We start from the raw sequence: 23,123 nt of genomic DNA, 5'->3' as shown, positions 1-23,123 counted from the left end.
TTGTCTGGGTTCATATGGTTTGTCTTTCATCGCCATTTTCCTTGAGTGGCTCTACTAAGTTAGAGCAGTTTCCAAATGGCAGAGGAGAGTTAAGGAGTGCTAGAGGCTTTGGTAATGGTGTGATCAGCCTCTCATGCCCATCTCTGTACCCCTACTCTTGGTTTCTTTTTCTTTCCCTTTATGCATTGGATGAAGTGAGCTGCAACTCATGAAAGCTTCTGCCATAATCAAATTGTTAGTCATTAAAGTGCCACCAGACTGTTTGTTGTTAGATCTGTCAAACGAAGAGCAGCATTTCAAGTTACAAGGTACAAATATCTTGTTCATTCTCTTCTGTACTGTGTCAACTGAAGAGGAATTACTTGGGCAAGTGATTAGCTGATCTTTCCTTTGCCAAGGTGTTCCTTGAGCTGCCATCCAGGAATCCTAAACTGGCCATAGGATTTTGCACTAATGACTAACTATGTTCTCCATGCCCCACACTGGATGCCGAGTTCCTCACAGCTCCAGCAGGACGTTCTACTTCCTAATCAGAGGGTGAGAGGGTTGAGATGCTTCTCTCTCTGAAACTGAGTGCGAGGACTCAGTCCAACAGGAACAGACCTCTTGACTGACTTTGCTGAGAAATTTGTCCCTGACCTGCAGAGATTGGGATAATGTTGATCTGAAAGGATTACAGCATTTTCTATGAAACTGGCACAGTTTTATGCCTGCTGGGGAAACTTCAGTGACCAGATAACAGTGACCATTTGAGCACATCACTTTTTAGGTGGCCTTTGCCTTAATAGGAATTGGCGCACTATGCAGAAGCCTTCAGTTATGGCCTGAAAACCTGGCAAAGAGCAGTCCTGAGAACAGCTCTTTAGCTAACTCATGCCTGGTCCTGTTCTGTATTTTCAGGGAGATGATGATGGACAGATCTACTTCCATGGTGTGGCCTACATCAACATGGTGCCTTTGCTGTACCCGGGTGTGAAGCGCATACGAGGGGCTTTCCGTGTTTTTGCATACCAAGACAGTGAGGTGTATGAGAAGGTGAGAACGGTCTCGTACCGTACACTGCAGTACTGTCTCGTCGTCAGGTTGTGTTCATGCATCACATGTTGGGAGCACTCAGGGCTATCAGAATGGAATTTCAGGTTTGCCTTTACAATAAAGTGGATTTCCAAAGAGAAGTAATAAGAGAAGGTTACTGGGGAAGAGAGGTTATTAAGAGATTTATTTCCTAAGCCACAGTATGATGCAGACATCCTGAGCAGTGGGGTGTGGGAATTGCTCGGACGCCTAGGACATGACTTGTCAGCTTTCTTTTCTCTGGCAGCAGCTAATCAGTGTAAAAATCCTCTTCCCTGTTATGCCAGGGGTTTTCCCCACCACGTCCTAGTATTGGTGAATGAAGCGGGTCCTATCTAGAGAAATATAGTGACTAGTGTGTCAGTGTAATTACCACCAGGGAGCTCAAAAGAGTTTAAAAGCACCACTGCTGGTGGATTATAATCCATACAGTTCTTCCTATTTTACTTTCCCTTTGTCCCTCCTGCCCCCAGCCCTATTACTTTAGGTAAATATTCACATCCCTGTTTCCTGTAGAAGGTTCAGCTTGTTTCAGTGTTTGTCCCCCAGCAGGAGAGATGTACACAAGGGAAGTAATTCGGTTTTACTGGTCCCTTCCTTCATCTTAACTGTTGAGGGGATCACAAATGTCCCATGTTCTGTCTAGTAGCCGAACCTTTCTTGTGTTAATGACACTAGATTTGCCTTTCTGTGAGACGGATATTGAACAGCGGGGTCAGACAGACAGCTGTCCTCTAGTCTCTGCTCCGCAATATCCCAGCACTGCTTTGGTGATGTCCTTTTTCCCTTATGGTATTCTCTGTCAGGTCACAGTTCTAAAAATGCACATAATTTGCAAACAGAACAACGGACGTGCTCTCTGTCTCTCTTGTATGCTCATTTCCTGGTCTCCTGAAAGCCATAGGCTGGACCTTAGCTGTTGTCTTTGATGCAGCTAATTCAAACCAACCTAACTTATTGCACTGACCATAGCATTTAAGTAAGTGTTATACTACAGGTGATGCAACTCTGCTGTGCAAAAACAGTGTTAGTCATTGTGGTGCTCTATCATATGAAGGGTTAAGGCAACAAGCTGGGTGCTGTCCAGGCTGCCTCAAATTGCATTTCTGTTCTTGCCTCCCTTTTGTGATATCCACTCATTGCCTTCCCTTTCAGACAAAGTGTCTATTCAGCATTTTACGAGATCTGGGGCATCAAGCCAATCTGAACAAATTAGGGCCAGTGATCCCAGCAGCCAACTCCCCTCATTCAAAAGCTATTCCTGGTCGGAACCAGAAAGAGGATAAAACGGCCAAGGAGAAGGATGGTCCCAGAAAGGTAGGGGTTAGCGAGAAAGTCGCACATGGTGCTAAAAGCTCTTGGGCTTTCCCATGCGTTTGTGATCCCGGGTGTCTGGGGCAGCTCCCATTTGAGTATGCCTTGGTCGGGGCAAGCTGCAAAAGGGAGAGAAGATACTCCCAAAACTTTTGCGGTTAAGACTAAAGTTAAACTTCTCAGTGGCTACATCTACACTAGCCCAAATGTTCGAAATGGCAAACGGCCATGTCAAAGATTACTAATGAGGCGCTGAAATACATTCTTAGCGCCTCATTAGCATGCCGCCGGCTGCGGCTCTTCAGAATTGCCGCATTTTGCTGCTGCATGGCTCATCCAGACGGGGGTCCTTTTCAAGGACGGAGGTCCTTTTTCCTATTCCCCTTATTCTCAGGAGATAGGAGTAAGGGGATTTCGAAGTTCCCGGGGTCCCTTTGAAAAGGACCCCTGTCTGGACGAGCCTCGCAGCAACAAAAAGTGGCAATTTCAAAGAGCTGCGGATGGTGGCATGCTAATGAGGTGCTGAATATGCATTTCAGTGCCTCATTAGCAGTCTTCAAAATGGCCATTTTGAAAATTTGGGCTAGTGTAGACATGGCCAATCAGTTACAAACTGTGCTTCTGATCCCCTCCACTGGTTATCAAGAGGAAATCTCACAGCCCCCTTTCAGGGCTTGTCCTTAAGAGTTTTGGTGCCCTAGGCAGCCAAGTACCTGCACCCTTCAGTCCCTGTGGGGTGGGGTGGAGTTGGGGGGAGAGGCCACTCCATAGAGCAGGGCTGTTCTCTGGGCTGGGAGGGCAGGAAGAGGACAGGAATGCTGTGGGGGAGCAGGCAGATTGACAGGCACCAGCTGGCTGGAGATGTGAGCTGGCTTGCAGAGGTGGAGATGGTGGGTTGGGGTGGGGTGGGGCGACCAGAGTCTAGGGAACTGGGTCTCACAGGGCTGGGAGGGGGAACAGGGGATGGGGGAGGTGGAGAATTGTGTCTAATGGGGCTGGGAGGTGGAGCAGGGGGTGAGGGGTCAGGGGGTTAGGTCTGATGGGGCTGGAAGGTGGAGCCGCGGTGGGGGCCGGGGGATTGAGGCCATGGGAATTGGTGCTGCCTATGGCCCCAGCCATAAGCATCACGGGATGCTACTAAATTTGGAGCACCAGGGACCCTACGCAGCTGTGTATGCTGTGAATACCTCAGGACAGCACTACCCACTTTATTGTGTCCCAGTTCTCTGTCTCCTAATCAGCATGGAATCATAGAATCCTAGGGCTGGAAGGGACCTCAGGAGGTCATCTACTCCAGCTCCCTGCCTACAGCAGGATCAGCCCCAACTAAATCATCCCAGCCAGGACCTTGTCAAGCCAGGACTTAAAAACCTCCAGGGATGGAGATTCCAGCACCTCTCTTGGTAACACATTCCAGTCCTTCACCACTCTCCTGATAAAATAGTTTTTCCTAATATCCAACCTACACCTCTCCCTCTGTAACTTCAGGCCATTGCTTCTTGTTCTGTCATCTGTCACCACTGAGAACAGTCTCTCTCCATCCTCTTTAGCGCCCCCTTTGAGGAAGCTGAAGGCTGCTATCAAATCGCCCCTCAGTCTTCTCTTCTGCAAACTAAATAAGCCCAAATCTCTCAGCCTCTCCTCATAGGTCATGTGCTCCAGACCCCTAATCATTTTTGTTGCCCTCCGCTGAAACTTCTCCAATGTATCCACATGCTTTATGTACTGGGGTCCCAGAACGGGATGCAATATGCCAGATGAGGCCTAACCAGAGCCAAGTAGAGGGGAAAAATAACTTTTCTAGATCTGCTGGAAATGCTTCTCCTAATACACCCCAATATGTCATTAGCCTTCTTGGCTACAAGGGCACACTGTTGACTCGTATCCAGCCTCTCATCCACTGTAATCCCCAGGTCCTTTTCTGATGCACTGCTACTTAGCCAGTTGGTCCCCAGCCTGTAACAATGCTTGGGATGCTTCCATCCCAAGTGCAGGACTCTTCACGGGTCCTTGTTGAACCTTGTCAAACTTCTTTTGGCCCAATCCTCCAATTTGTCTAGGTCTTTCTGGACCCTATTGCTACCCTCCAATGTATTTACCTGACCCGCTATCTTAGTGTCATCTGCAAATTTGCTGAGGGTGCAGTCCATCCCCTCATACAGGTCATTAATAAAGTTGTTGAACAGTAGTGGCCCTAGAACTGATCCTTGTGGGCAATCCACTTGAAACCAACCACCAACCAGACACCGAGCCATTGACCACTACCCGTTGGGCCCGTCTGTCAAGCCAATTTTCTATCCATCTTACAGTCCATGTATCCAATCCGTACTTTCTTAACATGTGGGCAAGAATGTTGTGGCAGACTGTATCAAAAGCTTTGCTAAAGTCAAGGTATATCACATCCACTGACTTCCTCGTGTCCACAGAGCTAGTTACCTCATCATAGAAGTTAATCAGATTGATCAGGCACGACTTGCCCTTACCGAATCCATGTTGCCTACTCTTGATCACTTTCCCCTCTTCCAAGTGCTCCAAAATGGATTCTTTGAGGATTCCCTCCATGATTTTTCTGGGGACTGACCTGAGGCTGACCGGTCTATAGTTCCCTGGATTGTCCTTTCCTTTTTTAAAGATGGGCACTACATTTGCCTTTTTCCAATCATCCGGGACCTCTCCCAATCGCCACGAGTTTTCAAAGATAAGAGCCAAAGGCTCTGCAATGATATCTGCCAATTCCCTCAGTACCCTTGGGTGCATTAAATCCGGACCCATGGATTTGTGTGCATCTAGTTTTTCTAAATAGCTCTTCACCTGTTCTTTCCCCACTGAGGGCTGCCCACCTCCTTCCCATACTGCATTGCCTAGTATTGTAGTTGGGGAGCTGACCTTGTCTGTGAAAATTGAGACAAAAAAAGCATTGAGTACTTCAGCCTTTCCCACATCATACGTAACCAGATTACCTCACTCATCCAGTAATGGCCCCACACCCTCCCTGATAACCTTCTTATGTTAACATACCTGTAGAAGCCCTTCTTGTTGCCCTTCATATTCCTTGCTAGCTGCAGTTACAACTGTGCTTTCGCTTTCCTGATTACCCCCCAGCATTCTCCAACCATATATTTATACTCCTCCTTACTCGTCTGTCCAAGTTTCCACTTCTTATACACATCCTTTTTGAGTTTAAGCTCACCAAGGATTTCCCCTGTAAGCCAAGTTGGTTGCCTACCATATTTGCTTTTCTTACTGAGCATCAGGATGGTTTGTTCTTGTGCCTTCCATAAGATCTCTTTAAAATACTGCCAGTTCTCCTAACCTCCTTTCCCCTTCATATTAACTTCCCAGGGAATCCTGCCCATCAGTTCTCTCCAGGAGTTGAAGTTTGCTCTTCTGAAATCAAGGGGCTGTATTTTACTGCTCACCTTTCTTCCTTTTATGAGAATCCTGAAATCTACCATCTCCTGATCACTGCAGCCCACATTGCCATCCACTTTTATTTCTCCTACTATTTCTTCCCTGTTTGTGAGCAGCAGGTCAAGCTGCGTATGGCCCCCTGGTTGGTTCCTTCTGCACTTGTACCAGGAAGTTATCCCCAGAATTCTCCAAAAACTTCCTGGATTGTCTGTGTGCTGCTGTATTGGTCTCCCTACAAATGTCTGGGTGGTTGAAGTCTCCCATGAGAGCCAGGGCCTGTGATTTGGAAGCTTCTCTTAGTTATCTGAAGACATTCTCATCTACCTGATCTGGTGGCCTGTAGCAGACACCAAACACTACATCACCTCTGTTCCTTCTGCTTCTAAGCTTAACCCAGAGACACTCAACTGTCTTTTCTCTCTCCATATACTGGAGCTCTGAACAATCATACTGCTCTCTCACATAAATCTCAACTCCTCCTTTTCTCCCCTGCTTGTCCTTCCTGACAGTTCATAGCCTTCCATGACAGTGCTCCAGTTATGTGAGTCATCCCACCAAGTCTCTGTTATTCCAGTCACCTCATACTTCTTTGACTGTGCCACGGCCTCTAATTCCTCCTCCTGTTGGTTTCCCAGGCTTCTTGCATTTGTGTACAAACACTTTAGAAAATGAGGTGGTCGGCTTACTTTCGCCTTTCGAAGGAGTGGTCCTCCTTTGTTGTACCTTCTTCCTTCCCCGCTTACCTCAGGGCTCGGGTCACCATCCTCTGACAAATCTAGTTTAAAGCCCTCCTCACTAGCTTTGCAAGCCTGCCTGCAAAGATGCTCCTTCCTCTCTTCGTTAGTGGATCCCGTCATTTCCTAGCAATCCTTGCTCTCGAAACAAAATCCCACGGGCCAAGAAATCAGATCCCTCTCTCCAACACCACCTGCGCAACGTGCATTTCCTTGCACTATTCGACAATCTCTAGTTGGAGCCCCTCCTCCAACAGGGAGGATGGATGAGAACACCACTTGCGCCCCATATTTTTTGATCTTCCTTCCCAGAGTTACATAATCTGCAGGGATCTGCTCAAGGTCGTTCTTTGCTGTGTCGTTGGTTCCTACATGGAGAAGTAGGAAGGGGTAATAATCTGCAGGTTTGATGATTTTTGGAAGTATCTCTGTCACATCCTGGATTCTAGCTGCTGGTAAGCAGGAAGCTTCCAGAGATTCCAGGTCTGGATGGCAGATGGATGACTGAGTCCCTGTTAGGAGGGCGTGCCCAACCACCACCACCTGTCATCTTCTGTTGGGAGTGGTGGTCGTAGAACGGCCATCCCTAGGACTACGCATCCAGTGCCTTCCAGCCAGTGGGGTCATCTTCTGATCCTTTCTCTGAGAGTTTCTGCCACTGTATTCTCCCCTATATCACCCGTGCAGAGAGCTTGAAAGCGATTGCTTACCTCTACAGGAATGGGAGATAACTGAATGGGCTTTTGTCTCCTGGAGGTTACATCCTTATAGTTTTCTTCCTCGGTTTCTGCTGCCTTCATCGGTTGCTCAGCCTGCTGTGCCTGCAGTACGAAATGATGCCTTCTATTGAGCAAGTCTTCATCTTCTCTGATGGACTGAAGGGTTGATATTTGCGCCTTGAGTCCTCTAGCCTTTTCTTCCAAGATGGTGACCAGCTTGCACTTGGCACATACGAAATCCCTTCTGTCTTCTGGGAGGAAAACAAACACAGCACATGCGGTGCAGGTCACAACAGATAACTTGTGAGACTTCTCACTATCCATTTTTTTTCTTCCTTTCTTGAGAGAATTCGCTCAGACGATATTAGAGCTGACTTGAAGGGCGGAAGAGAAACAAAACTATTGAAAAAGAAATCAGATACTAATGTGGGGCTCCCCCTAACTCAAACTCCCAGGCAAACTCCTCTGTTTGCAGCTCCCAGGTGGTCATGCGTCCACTGGTTGCTAGCGTCTGGCTTGTGAAGGCTTCTTTCCTTTGGTCCCTCCTACCCGGGTGAGGCGCATACACACACGTGCACCCCGCCCCCCTCTCTAACTGGAATTCAAATTCAAGCATCTAGGTGGCTTTCTCAAATGTGGTGACCAGGGGCTGTTCTTGCCACCACAGCCTCTGCACGGTGATTGGGAGGGGAAAGGGCAAAGTAGCGGCCCCTCCCTCTCCGTGTGGTTCCTTGGTGTTGGCTGTCGGCTGGACTCAACACTGGAGGAGCAATGCAGCCGATGCATTCTCCCCCTGTCCCAGGGTGGTGGGGCTCAGGCTTTGGGCTTCAGCCAAAGGGTACCAGGCTCTGGCCATGAGGCTTTGGACTCTAGTCTTGGGTTCTGGCTGCTTGGTGGCAGGCCCCTGTGTCTGGCCACATGGCTTCACACTCCATCCTCAGACATCATCCTCCAGCTGCAGGGCTTAGCTGTGCTTTGCCACTACCTTCTCAAACACCTGCATCTCCCTTGACCCCTACTGCTTCCCCTGATCCTCCAGCCAGGGCTTAAGCCATCCTGTAGCACCTTAAAGACTAAGAATTTTATTTATTAAGTGATGTGCTTTCATGGGTAGGATCCACTTCTTCAGCTTTGGAACAGATAGAATCCAGTGTTCATATAGTGGGGCGCAGGGTGAGGGAGGGGAGGAGGGAGAGGTGAAAGTGGGGGGGAGTCACCTGTCGTTAATAGGACCCATGGAAGGATATCAAAGGTGGGGAAATTGCCCCATCCCCTCCTTTTTTCTTCTACAAACACATAACCAAGACTACCTTACTTGGCAAATTATCACATTTTCACAGCTATCTTACAGCGCTTCTGACCAGATTCCTTGCTGTTTTATAATACTGGTATCAATAATATCATAAAGGGCCCTTTATAGTTGTACAGCCATACAACTTGTATGAGAGAAAGCAGGCTTGTGCCAGAGCATAGAAACTTGAGAACGTTGGATGTTTTAGGAAATTCCAAAGCATCCCTTCTCTTCTAACACAGGATCTATGAGCAAAATCTAACTTGTCAATAGCTTGACTGTATAATATTTACGGTTTTCAAAACTGTAGCACAGTAAGCATGTAGTAAAATGTCTGGTTTAGTGTTTTCTTGCGTTACAGGGACTGGCTTAATTGTGGGAAGCGTGAGGATCTTTGAATACTGAACAATGTTCATCTTTCTCTTGCTAGATGTCTGCTGTATTAAAATCTCAGGTGTCCGAGACTGCTGTGGAAACTGAAGCAACAGGATGTCAGAACCAGGAAGGGCAGGTAAATTGGGCTTTGGACAGAGGGAAAGGGGCTGTGGACTATCTGTGTGAGGGCCCATAGCCCAGATTCCAACCTCGCTTGTGTAATTGACTTCCGCTTGGAGGGGAGAGGATTGGGAGGCTTTCGTCTTTTTGGCAGCTACCACAGTGGAATCTCTGCAGCGACAGCTGTGCACACAGTTGTGCGCAGATTCAAGTGAGGTTTTTCTAAAAATATCTGGGACAGAATATAAGAGGGTTCTTCAATAGTTGTCATGTTCTTTCTCAAAAATTAAACCGGGGGTTGCCCATGCAACCAGCTGGAATCGATGTCACAAAGATTGATTCATCAGGCTGTCCTCGCTGAGGGAGGTCAGCTGGAGGTCAAAGGTCCCTTGCGCCTCACAAGAATGAGGAATGCCAGGTTCGACTGTCGAGCCCTGATGGCTCGATTTAGCGGATTAGGGTGCGCTATATCAAACCCGGGAAGATCAACCCTGACCGGGTCAATTTTCCAGTTTAGTATAGATTGTACCTTAAATCTCAGAGGAAGTTGACTCTCTAGACCTGTTCACTTCTCTAACTGGATTCTGCTGTGGTGTAAAATCTTGACAGCAGGATGGCAAACAAGCGGTTACTCTGTGATTCCAGTCAACAGCTGAAAACTCTGTGCTAAGGCTTCAGTCATAACAGCAACGACGCTGAAAAATGTGACACTGGGAGAGTAATATTTATCTCCACAGCAATATGTTGATGCAGGGACATTCCTGGTGATGGAAATAGAGCTGGCCAAGGCCTTGGTACCAAAACGATTGCCGGAGGAGCTCGCCAGCCGGTGCGTAAAGGTGTGGTTAGAATACTGGAGGCAGTGTTTCAACTGTAAACTCCTCGCTCAGGCATTGTTTTGTAATGTATCTGTTAAGTGTCAAGCACTCTTGGGTGTTGTATAAAATAGTAATGGGCCCGGTCCAAAGTCCATTGAAATCAGCAGAGAGAACTGTCTTGACTTTAGTGGTTTTGGATCAGCCCTATTAAGAAGAGGGAACTGGCCTGGGTTTGGACACAAGAAGATAGATTCACATTGCACCCCACCTTGTCTGTTTCTTTTTAAAGTGTAATGTACGGAATAGGAAAGAGCGAATACTGAAAATGGCTGAAATCCAGCATGTGGAGCAGAAGGGCACAAACTCTCTTGACGCAGAAGTGAATTAACAGACCTAAGAGAACAGCACAAGGGGACAGAGGGATAGGAGAAGCTGTGAGGGGAGCTACTGAGACTTGGCTGAGGGAGTGGCGGTCTACTTCAGGCTGGCAAAGCTGGTCTCAGCAACTACCTGTTCTCCAGCCCTCTGGGTCCCACTCATGGTTCCACTGCTCTCACTTCCACCACCCCATGTCTCTCTGCTTCCCTCCTACGCCCCCATGCACAAGTTTATGGGGGGAGGAGGTGGAGCCTGCACAGTATTTCCATTGCAGGGCAACGACTCCCCACTGCCCTTGGAACAACACCAGAATTGTCTTACTTCAGCAGGTCATTGGCCCACGTAAGCTGGTATGCTCTAGCAATGGCTTATGTCGGGCACATGAGAGAAAGTTCTAATGCAACCCCTTTCTAATAGTTTTCACTGTAACTTTGTTTACACCAGTTCTGCTTCCAAGCTACCTCCCTGGAGTTGGTGTAATCCATCCTGATTTATACTAGAGGAAGTGAGCTTGGACTTAGGCTCAGTACCCACAGCCATCTGTCCAATGCTGAACGTCAGGCAGGTGGGCTTCCAGCCCACGTTATGTGGGAGGTCAAACAAGGAGACCCTGGTGGCCTTGGGATCTGGGAATCTGGATTTGAAATCTATGCTTTCCCTGCATGGGAATCGGGTTACACCCAGAAGCGCGCTGATATAATTGCAGACCTTATTCCTTTGTATGTCAATACTGAATCTTTTCTGGAGTCCTGTGTAAAATACTGCTAATTCCACATTTGGCTCCCCAGGGCTGAGTTAAAGGTTCTCTATTAATCTGACCTCAGATCTCCAGCTTCACTTGCCTACTCTTAGCAATGTTTTCACAGTGTTTTCTCATAATAACATCGATAATGAATTACAGTCTTCATTCCTGTCAGTAGTCATGGATTTCTTGAGAGTGGTGTTGACAAAGGCACCAACGGGGGGTGAGCGGGGCAGCAGGTGGGTAGGTAGGCGAGGTTAGAGGATGTACTTCGAATATTTGTCCTAATGTTGAGCATTTTCAGCCCATGGCAATGTGAAGAGGTACATGCTAGAGCTTAATAGACACGTTTGCTTGAATGCCAAGGGCCAGAGCAGTGGACTCACAGCACAAGTGCTGGACACGAGACAAAATAGTCCAGGACAGTCAGGTTTGTGGAAAGAGCCCAGGGCTTTATTCACATTCATACCAAGCCCCTTTTATGCCCTTGAATGTAAATGAAAACCAGGCCTTGGGCCTTTAGTGAGGTAAGAGGGAACAAGTTGTCCAAGAAGTCATGATGAGCCACACGCACTGAACGTAGAGATTTGTCTGCACCAAGCAGGCCTTGGTCTCTTGCGTCTGCACTGCAGCTGGCCAGGTCATTTTCACCTCTGCTTCAGCTGGCACATTGCAAATAGCAGGGAGGCTGTGGTGCACAGCAGCGCCCATATTTGGCCAGGAAGAATTGTACTTGGGCAACCAGCGCAACCCACTGGCCATGCCATCCCAGACACCTTACTGTTAGCTCAAGTGCTTGTGTGTAGGGAGTTGGGAATTGTCCTCCAGATGCTGTGTGGGCATCCCCTGTGAGGCTTCATAATTTCTCTCATGATCTGATTGTTCCTGTGCTTTATCCTCAAGCTAACTTTGACAGGCCAATAACCATAAAAATGCAGATGGCTTGTGTAATGCCTGACAGACCCAGGTTGCCGGCACCAGGGATAGAACCTGCAAGCATAGGGTGTAAAGCCCTGCACTCTACCACATGAGCTAAAGGTCTGTTGGTGCTGAAGGGAGGTTGTAGAGCAGAGACTTCACTCACCCCAGATGAGGTCTTGGTGCCTCTGGGTACTACACTTGGATCTAGACCAGATGAGGATCACTTTCTGCACAGTGAATAACTTCCTTCTGCTCTTTCTCACAGTGTAAAGGAGATGATTCCCCCACGCCCTCAGCTACCACGCCGGAGCGCAGGAGCTAAGAAGGTAGGCCCCTTCTGTACCTGATTTTCACTTCACAGGTGTCTAGTAACCCTCAAGGATCCTTGTTTTTAAATGAGCACCACAGAGAAGTCAGTAGTAGAATGAGCAATTGTGGTTATGTCTACAATGTAACCTGGGTCCACATAACTTATGCGCTCAGGGGCGTGACTAAATCACCCCCAAATGACATAAATTACACAGACATAAACACTTAACGTGGGTTTTTAAGTGAACATAAAGCTTCAAACTGAGAGTTCTAGATACTGATATCCTCTGTGCATCCCCAGAACAGTCACAGCCTGAGCGGGCAGGCTGAGCTTCCCCTTTCCAACAAATCAGTGTGCCTTAGCTTAGACCTGGAGCATCCCACTTCTACCAACAAGAGCCGAGTTCAGTTTCACTGGCTCACTCAAGCCGTAGCCTTTCTGAGATTGCCAACAAGGCCAATTTTTGTGGGGTTTTGTGCGTGCATTTGTGAGACGTGGCTACTTGTTCACCGGAAACTGGACTGAAACCGTTGCTTCATTTCCCATAGGCCATCAAGGAACCTTCAGAAAACATGGCTTTTGGTCACTGCTAGCTCGGATTGAGTTTGAAGGCATGACCTAGAAGTGAAAGACATAAAATAACTGCTGCTGAGTGCTGCTATTGACTGATTTGTGTCTGTTGTACACAGAATGTGTTTTGGTAACAGCAGTAGCTGGAAGCTTCTGTCACTTGCAGAGACTATAGACTGTGCTGCAGAGGGTTGGTCCTTGAGTTTAAAGTGGTCCTGACAAATTAAATATATTTTGTGTAAAGCCTATCATACTACCACAGAAGAGACAATGATGTCTGAAATACTAAATTAGACTGAAAAAGTATAGCAGGAGCAGCTTCTAATTATAAAGGAGAAAGTGTCTATTGATACACAGACACCTTAGTAGTTATAATTCACTGATGGGAAGGCTATGACAGGTTAACTGAGGCTGAGCTTAGAAGAAAGGATGGGCTTTGTAACAGTTTCAAGCTTTGTATTAGATGTTTCTTCGAAAGTTTGAATCCCAAGGCTGGATTCCTTTTTCAGCTCTGATTTCTCTGTTTTCTAGGCTGTAGAAGATTACCACAGTCAGATTACTAGTATCGCTGGAGCCATCCTGGACGAATACCATGAGCTGTTTGGGAAGCAGCTGGCTGATGGTGGAGTGATAGATCACCGCACCCTTCAGGAACAGAAATGTCAACTGAACTATGAGCTCAACAGCTCTGGAAAATACTTTGCTTTCAAGGAGCAGCTGAAGGCAAACACTGAATTTCTATCTCTTTGATTTGGTATTGTCTTTCTGACTTTCTCTTCAGCAGAGAGCTCCTGTACTTCAACTGAATTTAAAATGACAGGTGCCATCTTCCTGCAACTGAGGGATTCTTTTCGAATAGACAGGCCTGCCCTAGCAGGGGCCTACGTGCTCACGGTTCTGACCTAAGCAGGCAGGCAGTTGGCCATACTTCGGTTGCACATCAGAAGAATGTCTTCTGTCAGCTGGGTGCAGCTCTAAGTATGCAGCGCAAAGAGCGTGTGCTTATGCCACATTCTAGGAAAGTTTTTAGTTTAGTTTTGAGCAAAAGAAAGGGATGAATTATCAGCTTTCCACAAGCAATAACCCTCCGTCTACAATCTGGGACCCGAGCCATCCTACGAAGATGAGCAAAGAGTTAATTTCTTTAGTTTAGTTAGTCCTGGCCTAACACTTGTACCACTCTGCCAGTTGACCCCAGCCATTGGAAAAATTGCCCTTTCTTAAGGGTAAGAATTCAGTCTCCATGTATATTTAGTCAGTGCTCCATCCACCATGGACTGTCCCAAGCGGACTTGTGTCTGTTCAAGAGAGACCATAGTCTGCTTCGCTGTACGTGGAATTCAGCTGCATTCTCCCACTCCCTTAACCAGTGCTGTAGATGGCCATTTTTCATTAAATGTGAGTTACAGGTTCAGGCTAAAGGCAATTGGCGTTGCCCTATTGTCAGCTAGATGGTTTATGTTCTCTGCAGCATGCAGTGGTGAAGATTGTGAGAGAGAAATACTTGAGGACAACAGCATTTAACAACCTCGAGCAGCTACAAGCTTTCCTGAGCGAGCTGTACGTGTACCTGGTGGATCAGATGCACATTGCTCTAAACCAGGTAGGCAGACACCCTGTCACATAGTAAGAACATTGTGATAGCGTGACCTGGAACGCATTTGTGTCACTATGGAGCTAAAGCCTGACACGGCTTTCTTGGAAGTCAGTGGGAGAAGGATCAAGCCCAGTAAACGCTTTCATATCCAGCAGACCCAGGACTGGGAGGTTGCCAGATATTCAAATATTCTGGATAATAGAGAGGTATGCCTAGCAATGCACAACACTAAAGAAAAACAAGATTAGATATTATGAAACAAACAAAAATGTAGGCGGCATACTTTATTTACCAACAATAGCAGTATTGTATGCTGTGAACATATACTGTATTTGCTGTATTTGTATTTACTTTCACTATGCTGTACCTATGGAAAACGTAACTATGATTTACTTATAGTTAAAATGCTGGTTATCTGAGGGTTCTGGATGAGAAAATGCTGGCTATGACAGAGTTTACTGTATTACTAAAATTTAGCCTAACATGCAGGCACCAAGACCTTTTCAGAAACATTTTTAATCTTCAGTATGTCTGTGATCCCACTGCTGTAGAATATGTACGTGTATGAGAGGTCTTTGGTCTGAGGCATGATGCAGGTGGATGAGGGGATATCAGCTAGCAGACTGATATAGATGATACAGCTCTTCCTTTGCGCGGAGGGCTTAGTCTACATGTACGACTGAACAACATTTTTGTCATTGATAGGTGCTTAAAAACTCCACTCCCTGAATGACGAAAGATTTGCTGCAGCCTGGACAAGTGTAAACACCGCTTTGGCGGCAGTGCACTCTCCTGCTGACAAAGGGAAATCCACTTCTGGGGGGCTAGAAGTATTTTGTTGGCAAAAGAGCCGCCAAACAGCTTTAGCACACAGCAGCTTTTAGCGACGGGGCTGTGGCGAGGCAGCCTTGCCGCTAAAAGCTGCATAGTGAAGACATAGTCTCAGGGATTCACGCAGGTGAAATAACTTAAATGACTAGTGTAGGAAGAGTGCAGTAGTCTTGGTCCATGGAAGACCCTGTAGGTATCGCTTTGGTTTTTAAGATGAAGGCATTGTGATACCAACAGCCCATAGATGTAAATGAGGGGGAAGACGACTTTCTTCTGTGAAGAAGGTCCGATTTTTATCACGACTGTATGTGTCTGAGGTACAGGTGAGAGATACACAGGAGTGGGCCCCATTTACCATCAGCGGTGAGAATCATCTAGAATTTGTCGTTGCATTCCACGTTGCACTGGAGCTGAACAGCAATGCCACAGAGTGACCTAGTTCACCCTCACCAAACTTCGGTGTGCTGATTTGATTGTATTTTGTCTCCTGCACGTCCTTGTCTCGGAACAGATACTGTCACAGGAGCATTCTGCCGTGGCCTCACCCACCTTCACAAGCTGTGAGCAGCTCCGACTCTTTGCTCATGAAGCCGAAGTCAATGAGGACTATGCCCTGGCATCTGTCTACTACCAGGAGGTAAGGGAGCTTCTCCCTTCCCTCCCCTCTCTCCAGGCATATCGATCGGCACACAATGTGCTCTAAGGGCGGCAGTGGGGCTGTAAATCCATGGTAGGCTGTGCCTGGGGGAGGAAGTCTGATGCAGCACTGTTTGCTTAGCGCTTACCATTGTGAGAGGTTTGTCAGGATAACGCTCACCTCAGGCAGGAGCATGACAGAGGCTGGACACATCATTGTGGGGTTTCAGCCTAGGCCAGGAGGGGAAGGAAGATCTGAGGTGCTGTCCCAAAAGCAGCTAGTATGAGAACTGTTTCATCTAAAAGAGGAAGGAGAGCTAGAAGGAAAAGCAGGAAGGAGACTGGCTAAAGGTGGAGGACTCTGCTCCTTACTGCCAACTGAAGGTGCTGGATAGACTGGTTGTGATCCATGCTTAGGAGAAACCCCAGCTCAGAGGTCCGCACCCTATGGCTCCGGAACCGCATGCAGCTTTTTCAGGACTTCTTTGTGGCTCCCAATGCTATAATTGCAACGTTTAAAAAATTGCCTGCTGATTATTTTTGATAAATGGTGGACATCTAAAAGCCCAGCAATAAACAACTTATCTCTAAATAGCAAACGATATGTGATCTCTAAACACTGGATAAGTCCCCCTTTAATAAGGGCAGTGCATTGTGGCTTATGATACTGTATGTTGCTAATCAAGTCATATTCACATGCATTGCAGCTCTTGAATTAGAGTTTTTTTTTACCAAATTCAACAAAAGGCTCTTCTTGCCATTTTGGTTTCCAACCCCTACCGTAGCTCATAGCAAATGAAAGCTGCCAGGTGGCAGCCAACTATTGGGGTGAAGGTACAGAAAGGGGAATTACCATAAAGCTGGAACCCCTCGTTCTAAATGTCCTGTGCATCAGAGGGATCCAGAGGAACCCTAACTAAAGCAACGGTGTCTTGTACCTAGAGGCTGGCTCGTGACCGCCAGATCGTCCAGCACTGGCTAGATTATGGAGCATTCTGCCTCCTGATGGAGGAAAATATCAAAGCCCAGGAGTGTTTTCGTGAAGCTCTGTCTCTAAACCCAAGTCACCTGCACAGGTACTGCTGGCTCTGCCATGGTGGGATGGCAGGGAAGAGGGGTGTGCTTAATGTTGGTTGTGGGGGTTTGCGGGTAACCTGTTGTGATACTATCTCCAGCTTGCTGCTGTGTGGTATCACAGCTGTCATGATGGAGCACTATGAAGAGGCAGAAATCTTCTTTGAGGATGCCACCTGCTTGGAGCCATCCAGCGTCCTGTCCTGGACTCTCTTAGGTACGAGATCAACCTTTGAGAAACTCGGTCCCGGTCCCTGTTGCTAGCTCTGGTGGTGAGAGCAGGTGTCTGGAGCCCAGCTGAATGGAGCAGAGGGCAATAGGTGCAACAGCTCCTCACAGGGCAGTTCTTTTGTCTCCCCTCAGGTTTGTTTTATGAAATACAGGAAAATGACATTCGGGTGGAGATGGCCTTCCACGAGGCTAAGAAACTACTGAAGGCACGGCTGGCCAAGGAGAAAAATATCACCGAAGCTGCCGAAGGAGGAGGCAAAAAGCTATACTCTCTCTCTGCCACAGCTGTAAGAGCTGTGACTCCCCCTCAGGAAGAGACCATCACAGGTGAGTCACCCATGTAGCCAGCAGCCAGTCGGACTTAATGTGGAGGAACACTGTCCAGTGAAACACACAAAAGGAAAATTAACTCTGCCTATTTTGACTTGAGCGGCTAGGCAAAGTTCGGACACTGGCCCATCCCGGTTGAAAGCAGAAATTGATGGGAATCGGGAATATTCTTGACTGCAATCTTGTTTATTTACAAAGAATGTGCAAAGTGCTCTTTCTCCAAGTGGTGAGGGAACCAAGAACAAAAGGAGCAGCTTCTTAGCTCACCACCCCAAGTCTTACAGTTATAATTCTCTCCTCTCCCCTCTGTCCGTCTGATTTGTCAGTTTGTATTTAAATTTTTTTTGACATTTCCTATACAGCGCTATCTCCAGAGCTGCAGAAGTGGGTCTGCCCCATGAGAACTCATCACCTACTTAATTATTTTGTTAGTTTTTAAAGTGCTATAGGGCTGCTTTTTTTGTTTGGTTAGGATACAGACTAACACAGCTACCTCTCAGGTTTGGTGTTGGCAGGCTGGGGGTAACAGAAAGTGCTAGCTCTCACTTATAACTTCTTCCAGGGTCAGACTGTGCTTTTGGCTGCTTCTTTAGGCTCTCTCTCCCCCACTCTGTAACCACTTGCTCTTTGTTCTGCCTCTCACCGCCCCTGCCCCTAATACTCAGCATGGATTCACAAACTAAAACGAAGTGGTAGGTGGCGATTTTGCCTACAGTTGTGTTAATTGAAGGTAAGTTCACACTGCTCAGATAACAATTCCATAGCAAGATTTCGCCCAGTTATAGACAAGACAAAGGCTATTGGATATATGAAACAGTGCCTAGAAATAGAGAGACTATTAAGGTCTTCTGCAAAGTGCGGAGAATCGTGAGTGACTGTCCTCTCATTTCAGAACAGGGGAGATCTCACAAAACAGCATAACCCCAGAGCTCATACTGTCCCCAAGACTACGAAAGGGCCAATCTTTACCCCTAAAGTGGTGTGTGGTGTCCACAGACTGCCTTCCTTTGCAACCCAGAGCCATATGCAGAACACGTTTAGAATACTTCGTATTTTATATAGAGCTTTTCATCCAGGAACCCCAGAACAACATCTACATTTTACAAATAAGAAAACAGAGCTAGAGAGCTGTTCCTTGATTTGCTCTAAGGTTGCGCAGGGAGCCTATAGCAAAGGCAGGAGTATCCAGATCTCATGACTGGCAATCCCCTACTGCATACTGGCAGCCCTGAATCCTCCTTCATGTGCCTTTTTGTACCTAGGCCTCTATGTGAATCATCCTGAGCTTTCTGTTATCTGTCCTCTATCACAAATACTAGGGCATGGCACGTTAGAGGCTGGCCAATGTTACTTTCTACTTTCCTGTCACTAGCCACATTAACAGACAATTTTTATTTTTTTTTTGTCCTCTGAGTATACTTGGGTTCAGGGAAGGGGACATTGGCTTACTGATCCCTTGGAATCCTACAATTAACTATTAATGTAATCAAAATCCATTCCCCGGGATTTGCATCCTGTGTAGCATTTTCTCAGCAGTCTTGGGACTGTACTAGTTCTGCAGTTCTCTGAGTTCTCTGAAGCATGGTGTCTTGCTAAATACAGGCCAATTAATGGAGAACTTTTCATTGCACTTACCCCTTTGTGGGCTTTAGTTCCATCTGAGGCTCCAGATGCACCCCAGAAAGTACAGCCAGATTCTGCAGAGCCCACTGTAACCATCCAACTGCCAGAAGATGATGCTGCAGTTAAGCTGACCAAGAAGCTTTCCCCACTTCTCAGTAAGAACAAGGAGACGGCCCAGAAAGGTTAGAAGCTGGGGCTGTTGGTTTAGAGAGAGGAGTTGGGTGACCGTTTGTCCCATTTTGATCAGGACAGGCCCATATTTCAGGCGGCAGGAAGGGGACTTATTTTAACAAAAGAGATAATTGTCTTGTAGCCACGCCCACTGCTGAGCTGCCTTTCCCCTAAGTCAGTGCAGTGGCAGCTGCTAGTACCAGGTGCTGGCCAGAGAGCATGTGTAGCATGTACTGACCAGCCAGGTGTGCAAGCAGCAGCAGGAGAGGGAGCCAGCAGGGGCCGTGCCATAGGTTAAGACGGGCTATGCTGGGGGTGGGGAGGGTAGTGTATGTCTCTCTTAGTCCTTTTTGATGCCCCTCCAGCCAGGGAGACCGTCCCCCGCCACCCTCAAGGCAGGGCTTGCAGCCCCTTTCCCAGCTCCCTGCAGCTCAGGGAAGCCGGGAGCCTCAGCCCTGGGGCTTGCAGCCGCATTCCGAGCTCCACATAGCTTGGGGAAGCCAGGAGCAGCACCCCTGTGACTACAACCCCGTTCCCAGTGCCTCATGGCGTGGGGCAGCCAGGGAGTGCTCACCCACGGGGCAGTAGCTCCCCTAGGGCAAATACTGCTGGAGCTGGGGAGCTCCTGTGCAGGATAGCAGCCCCAGTTGCTGGCAGCACAAGGCAGCCAGGGAGGGAGCCAGTTCCCAGCACCCCTCAGTGTGGAACAGCTGGGGTGCCCTTTGGTGTGGGGCAGCTGTGGAGGAGCCCTCCCCCACTCCCTTAGGCAGCAGCCCCCTTCTCTGCCAGGCTGCATTCCTGGTGCCCCATGGCTGGGCAGCTGCCCCCACTACCAGGGAGGACCCCCGTCACAGGCCTGCAGCCTTCATCTCCAGGGACCCCTGCCCCAACTGGGAAGCTGCAGCCCCAGGGCCTCCACTGCAGGGCAGGAGCCTCCTTGGCCAGTGTCCCACTGCAGGGCAATAGCTGGGAATGGCATGGCTTAATCCTGCATTCCCTGGCTACGTCTACACGTGCACCCAACTTCGAAATAGCTTATTTCGATTTTTGCGACATCGAAATAGGCTATTTCGATGAATAACGTCTCCACGTCCTCCAGGGCTGGCAACGTCGATGTTCAACTTCGACGTTGCTCAGCCCAACATCGAAATAGGCACAGCGAGGGAACGTCTACACGCCAAAGTAGCACACATCGAAATAAGGGAGCCAGGCACAGCTGCAGACAGGGTCACGGGGCGGACTCAACAGCAAGTCGCTCCCTTAAAGGGCCCCTCCCAGACACACTTTCATTAAACAGTGCAAGATACACAGAGCCAACAACTAGTTGCAGACCCTGTATATGCAGCACGGACCCCCAGCTGCAGCAGCAGCAGCCAGAAGCCCTGGGCTAAGGGCTGCTGCCCACGGTGACCACAGAGCCCCGCAAGGGCTGGAGAGAGAGTATCTCTCAACCCCCCAGCTGATGGCCGCCATGGAGGACCCCGCTATTTCGATGTTGCGGGACGCGGATCGTCTACACGTCCCTACTTCGATGTTGAACGTCGAAGTAGGGCGCTATTCCCATCCCCTCATGGGGTTAGCGACTTCGACGTCTCGCCGCCTAACGCCGATTTCAACTTCGAAATAGCGCCCAACACGTGTAGACGCGACGGGCGCTATTTCGAAGTTGGTGCCGCTACTTCGAAGTAGCGTGCACGTGTAGACGCAGCTCCTATGTGCTGCCTGTGGAGGGGAAGCCTCTGGTGCCCATGGGGCAGAGTCAGGGCCAAATTAACCTTCTGTGGGCCTTGAGGTGGGCAATGGAGCATGGCGCAGGATCGAGAGGCAGGCCCTTCTACGGAGAAGTAACCATTGATTTGTAAATATCTCTTTTTAGTGTTTTTACCTATTATTAGTTATAAAAATGTAGTAGATCTTTTTAATGGGTGCTCAATAAACAATGTTACTCTGAATGTATGGCATACTTGATCCTGCCATGAGGGCAGGGGGGTGGACTTGATGGCCTCTTGTGGTCCCTTCCAGTCCTAGTATTCTGTGATTCTATGATTCATAGATTGGATTGATTTCCACTGAACTCGTTGAAGTCCGAGAATTTTACCAGGTGTCCCGTATTTGGCATAGGGAAACATGGTCACCTTAGAGAGGAGAGATTTCAGTGCTGGGACCAAAGGTTGGGACTTCACAACAACCAGTGGGAAAGGTGGGGTAAAATTAAGTACAGCTAATGCAGGAGATAGTAAAAACTAACTTACTCACTGTTCAGTTCATTTGGAGAGAGCAGAAGGCAGGGGGGTTTGCTGTCCAGCCCAGGTCAGGAGGAATCTCCCACAAAGCAGATTTTCTTGTAGGTGATCCAGGCAGAGCCTGACCCTGTATGCTGCAATTAAGAAGTCCCTGAACCAAACCCCACAAGCCTGAGTCAATGGTCACAGGCCAGCCCTGGGGTTTTAACTGTAGTGAAGGCATACCCTCTGTGACAATGCTTTCTTTTGTATTAGCAACGAAGGGTCCTGTGGCACCTTATAGACTAACAGAAAAGTTTTGAGCATGAGCTTTCGTGAGCAAAGACTCACTTCATCAGATGCTGGTCATGGAAATCTGCAGGCCCAGGAAAAACAAGCCAGAGCAAGGCTGGGGATAACAAGGTTAGCTCAGTCAGGAAGGATGAGGCTTATTACCAGCAGTTGATCTGGAGGTGTGAACACCAAGGGAGGGGAAGTTGCTTTTGTATTTAGCCAGCCATTCACAGTCTTTGTTAATCCTGAGCTGAGGGTGTCGAATTTGCAGATGAATTGTAGCTCAGCAATTTCTCTTTGGAGTCTGGTCTTGAAATTGTTTTGCTGTAGGATAGCTACTTTTAAGTCTGCTACCGTGTGGCCCGGGAGATTGAAGTGCTCTCCTACGGGTTTTTGTAAATTGCCATTTCTGATATCTGATTTGTGTGCGTTTATTCTCTTACCTAGAGACTGTCCAGTTTGTCCGATGTATATAGCAGAGGGGCATTGCTGGCACATGATGGCATAAATTATATTGGTAGATGTGCAGCTGAATGAATCCACGATGGTGTGGCTGATCCGGTTAGGTCCTGTAATGGTGTTGCTGGTGTAGATATGTGGGCAGAGCTGGCAACGAGGTTTGTTGCATGGATGGGTCCCTGAGGTAGAGTGACTGTGGTGCGGTGTATAGTTGCTGGTTAGGATTTGCTTCAGGTTGGCAGGTTGTCTGTGGGCAAGGGCTGGTCTGCCTCCCATGGCCTGTGAAAGTGGGGGATCATTGTCCAGGATGGGTTGTAAATCCCCGATGATGCGCTGTAGAGGTTTTAGCTGAGGACTGTAGGTGATGGCTAGTGGTGTTCTGTTGGCTTCTCTCTTGGGCTTGTCCTATAGTAAGAGGCTTTGTGGCACACGTCTGGCTCTGTTGATCTGTTTTTTCACTTCCTCAGGTGGGTATTGCAATTTCAAGAATGCTTGGTAGAGATCCTGTAGGTGTTTGTGGTGCGGTGTATAGTTGCTGGTTAGGATTTGCTTCAGGTTGGCAGGTTGTCTGTGGGCAAGGACTGGTCTGCCTCCAAAGGCCTGTGAAAGTGACAAACACCTACAGGATCTCTACCAAGCATTCTTGAAACTGCAATACCCACCTGAGGAAGTGAAAAAACAGATCAACAGAGCCAGACGTGTGCCACAAAGCCTCTTACTACAGGACAAGCCCAAGAGAGAAGCCAACAGAACACCACTAGCCATCACCTACAGTCCTCAGCTAAAATCTCTACAGCGCATCATCGGGGATTTACAACCCATCCTGGACAATGATCCCCCACTTTCACAGGCCATGGGAGGCAGACCAGTCCTTGCCC

At 48.0% G+C, this 23,123-nt stretch overlaps 1 protein-coding gene across 1 annotated transcript in view; it reads left to right on the top strand.

Moving 5' to 3' along the window:
- CFAP70 (cilia and flagella associated protein 70) overlaps positions 1 to 23,123 on the top strand; it is a 38,134-nt gene that overhangs the window by 3,343 nt on the left and 11,668 nt on the right. The window contains exons 5-16 of the mRNA XM_075010796.1: positions 901 to 1,035; positions 2,230 to 2,391; positions 8,974 to 9,054; positions 9,776 to 9,867; positions 12,163 to 12,223; positions 13,309 to 13,500; positions 14,249 to 14,380; positions 15,717 to 15,842; positions 16,784 to 16,917; positions 17,017 to 17,132; positions 17,279 to 17,473; positions 19,129 to 19,281. Of these exons, the coding sequence (XP_074866897.1) occupies positions 901 to 1,035; positions 2,230 to 2,391; positions 8,974 to 9,054; positions 9,776 to 9,867; positions 12,163 to 12,223; positions 13,309 to 13,500; positions 14,249 to 14,380; positions 15,717 to 15,842; positions 16,784 to 16,917; positions 17,017 to 17,132; positions 17,279 to 17,473; positions 19,129 to 19,281 (1,579 nt within the window). The remainder of the gene's footprint in view (positions 1 to 900; positions 1,036 to 2,229; positions 2,392 to 8,973; positions 9,055 to 9,775; positions 9,868 to 12,162; positions 12,224 to 13,308; positions 13,501 to 14,248; positions 14,381 to 15,716; positions 15,843 to 16,783; positions 16,918 to 17,016; positions 17,133 to 17,278; positions 17,474 to 19,128; positions 19,282 to 23,123) is intronic.

This window comes from Carettochelys insculpta, chromosome 16, assembly GCF_033958435.1.
Source record: "Carettochelys insculpta isolate YL-2023 chromosome 16, ASM3395843v1, whole genome shotgun sequence".
NCBI classification, from domain to species: domain Eukaryota; kingdom Metazoa; phylum Chordata; order Testudines; family Carettochelyidae; genus Carettochelys; species Carettochelys insculpta.
This window is presented reverse-complemented; position numbering and strand designations above follow the sequence as displayed.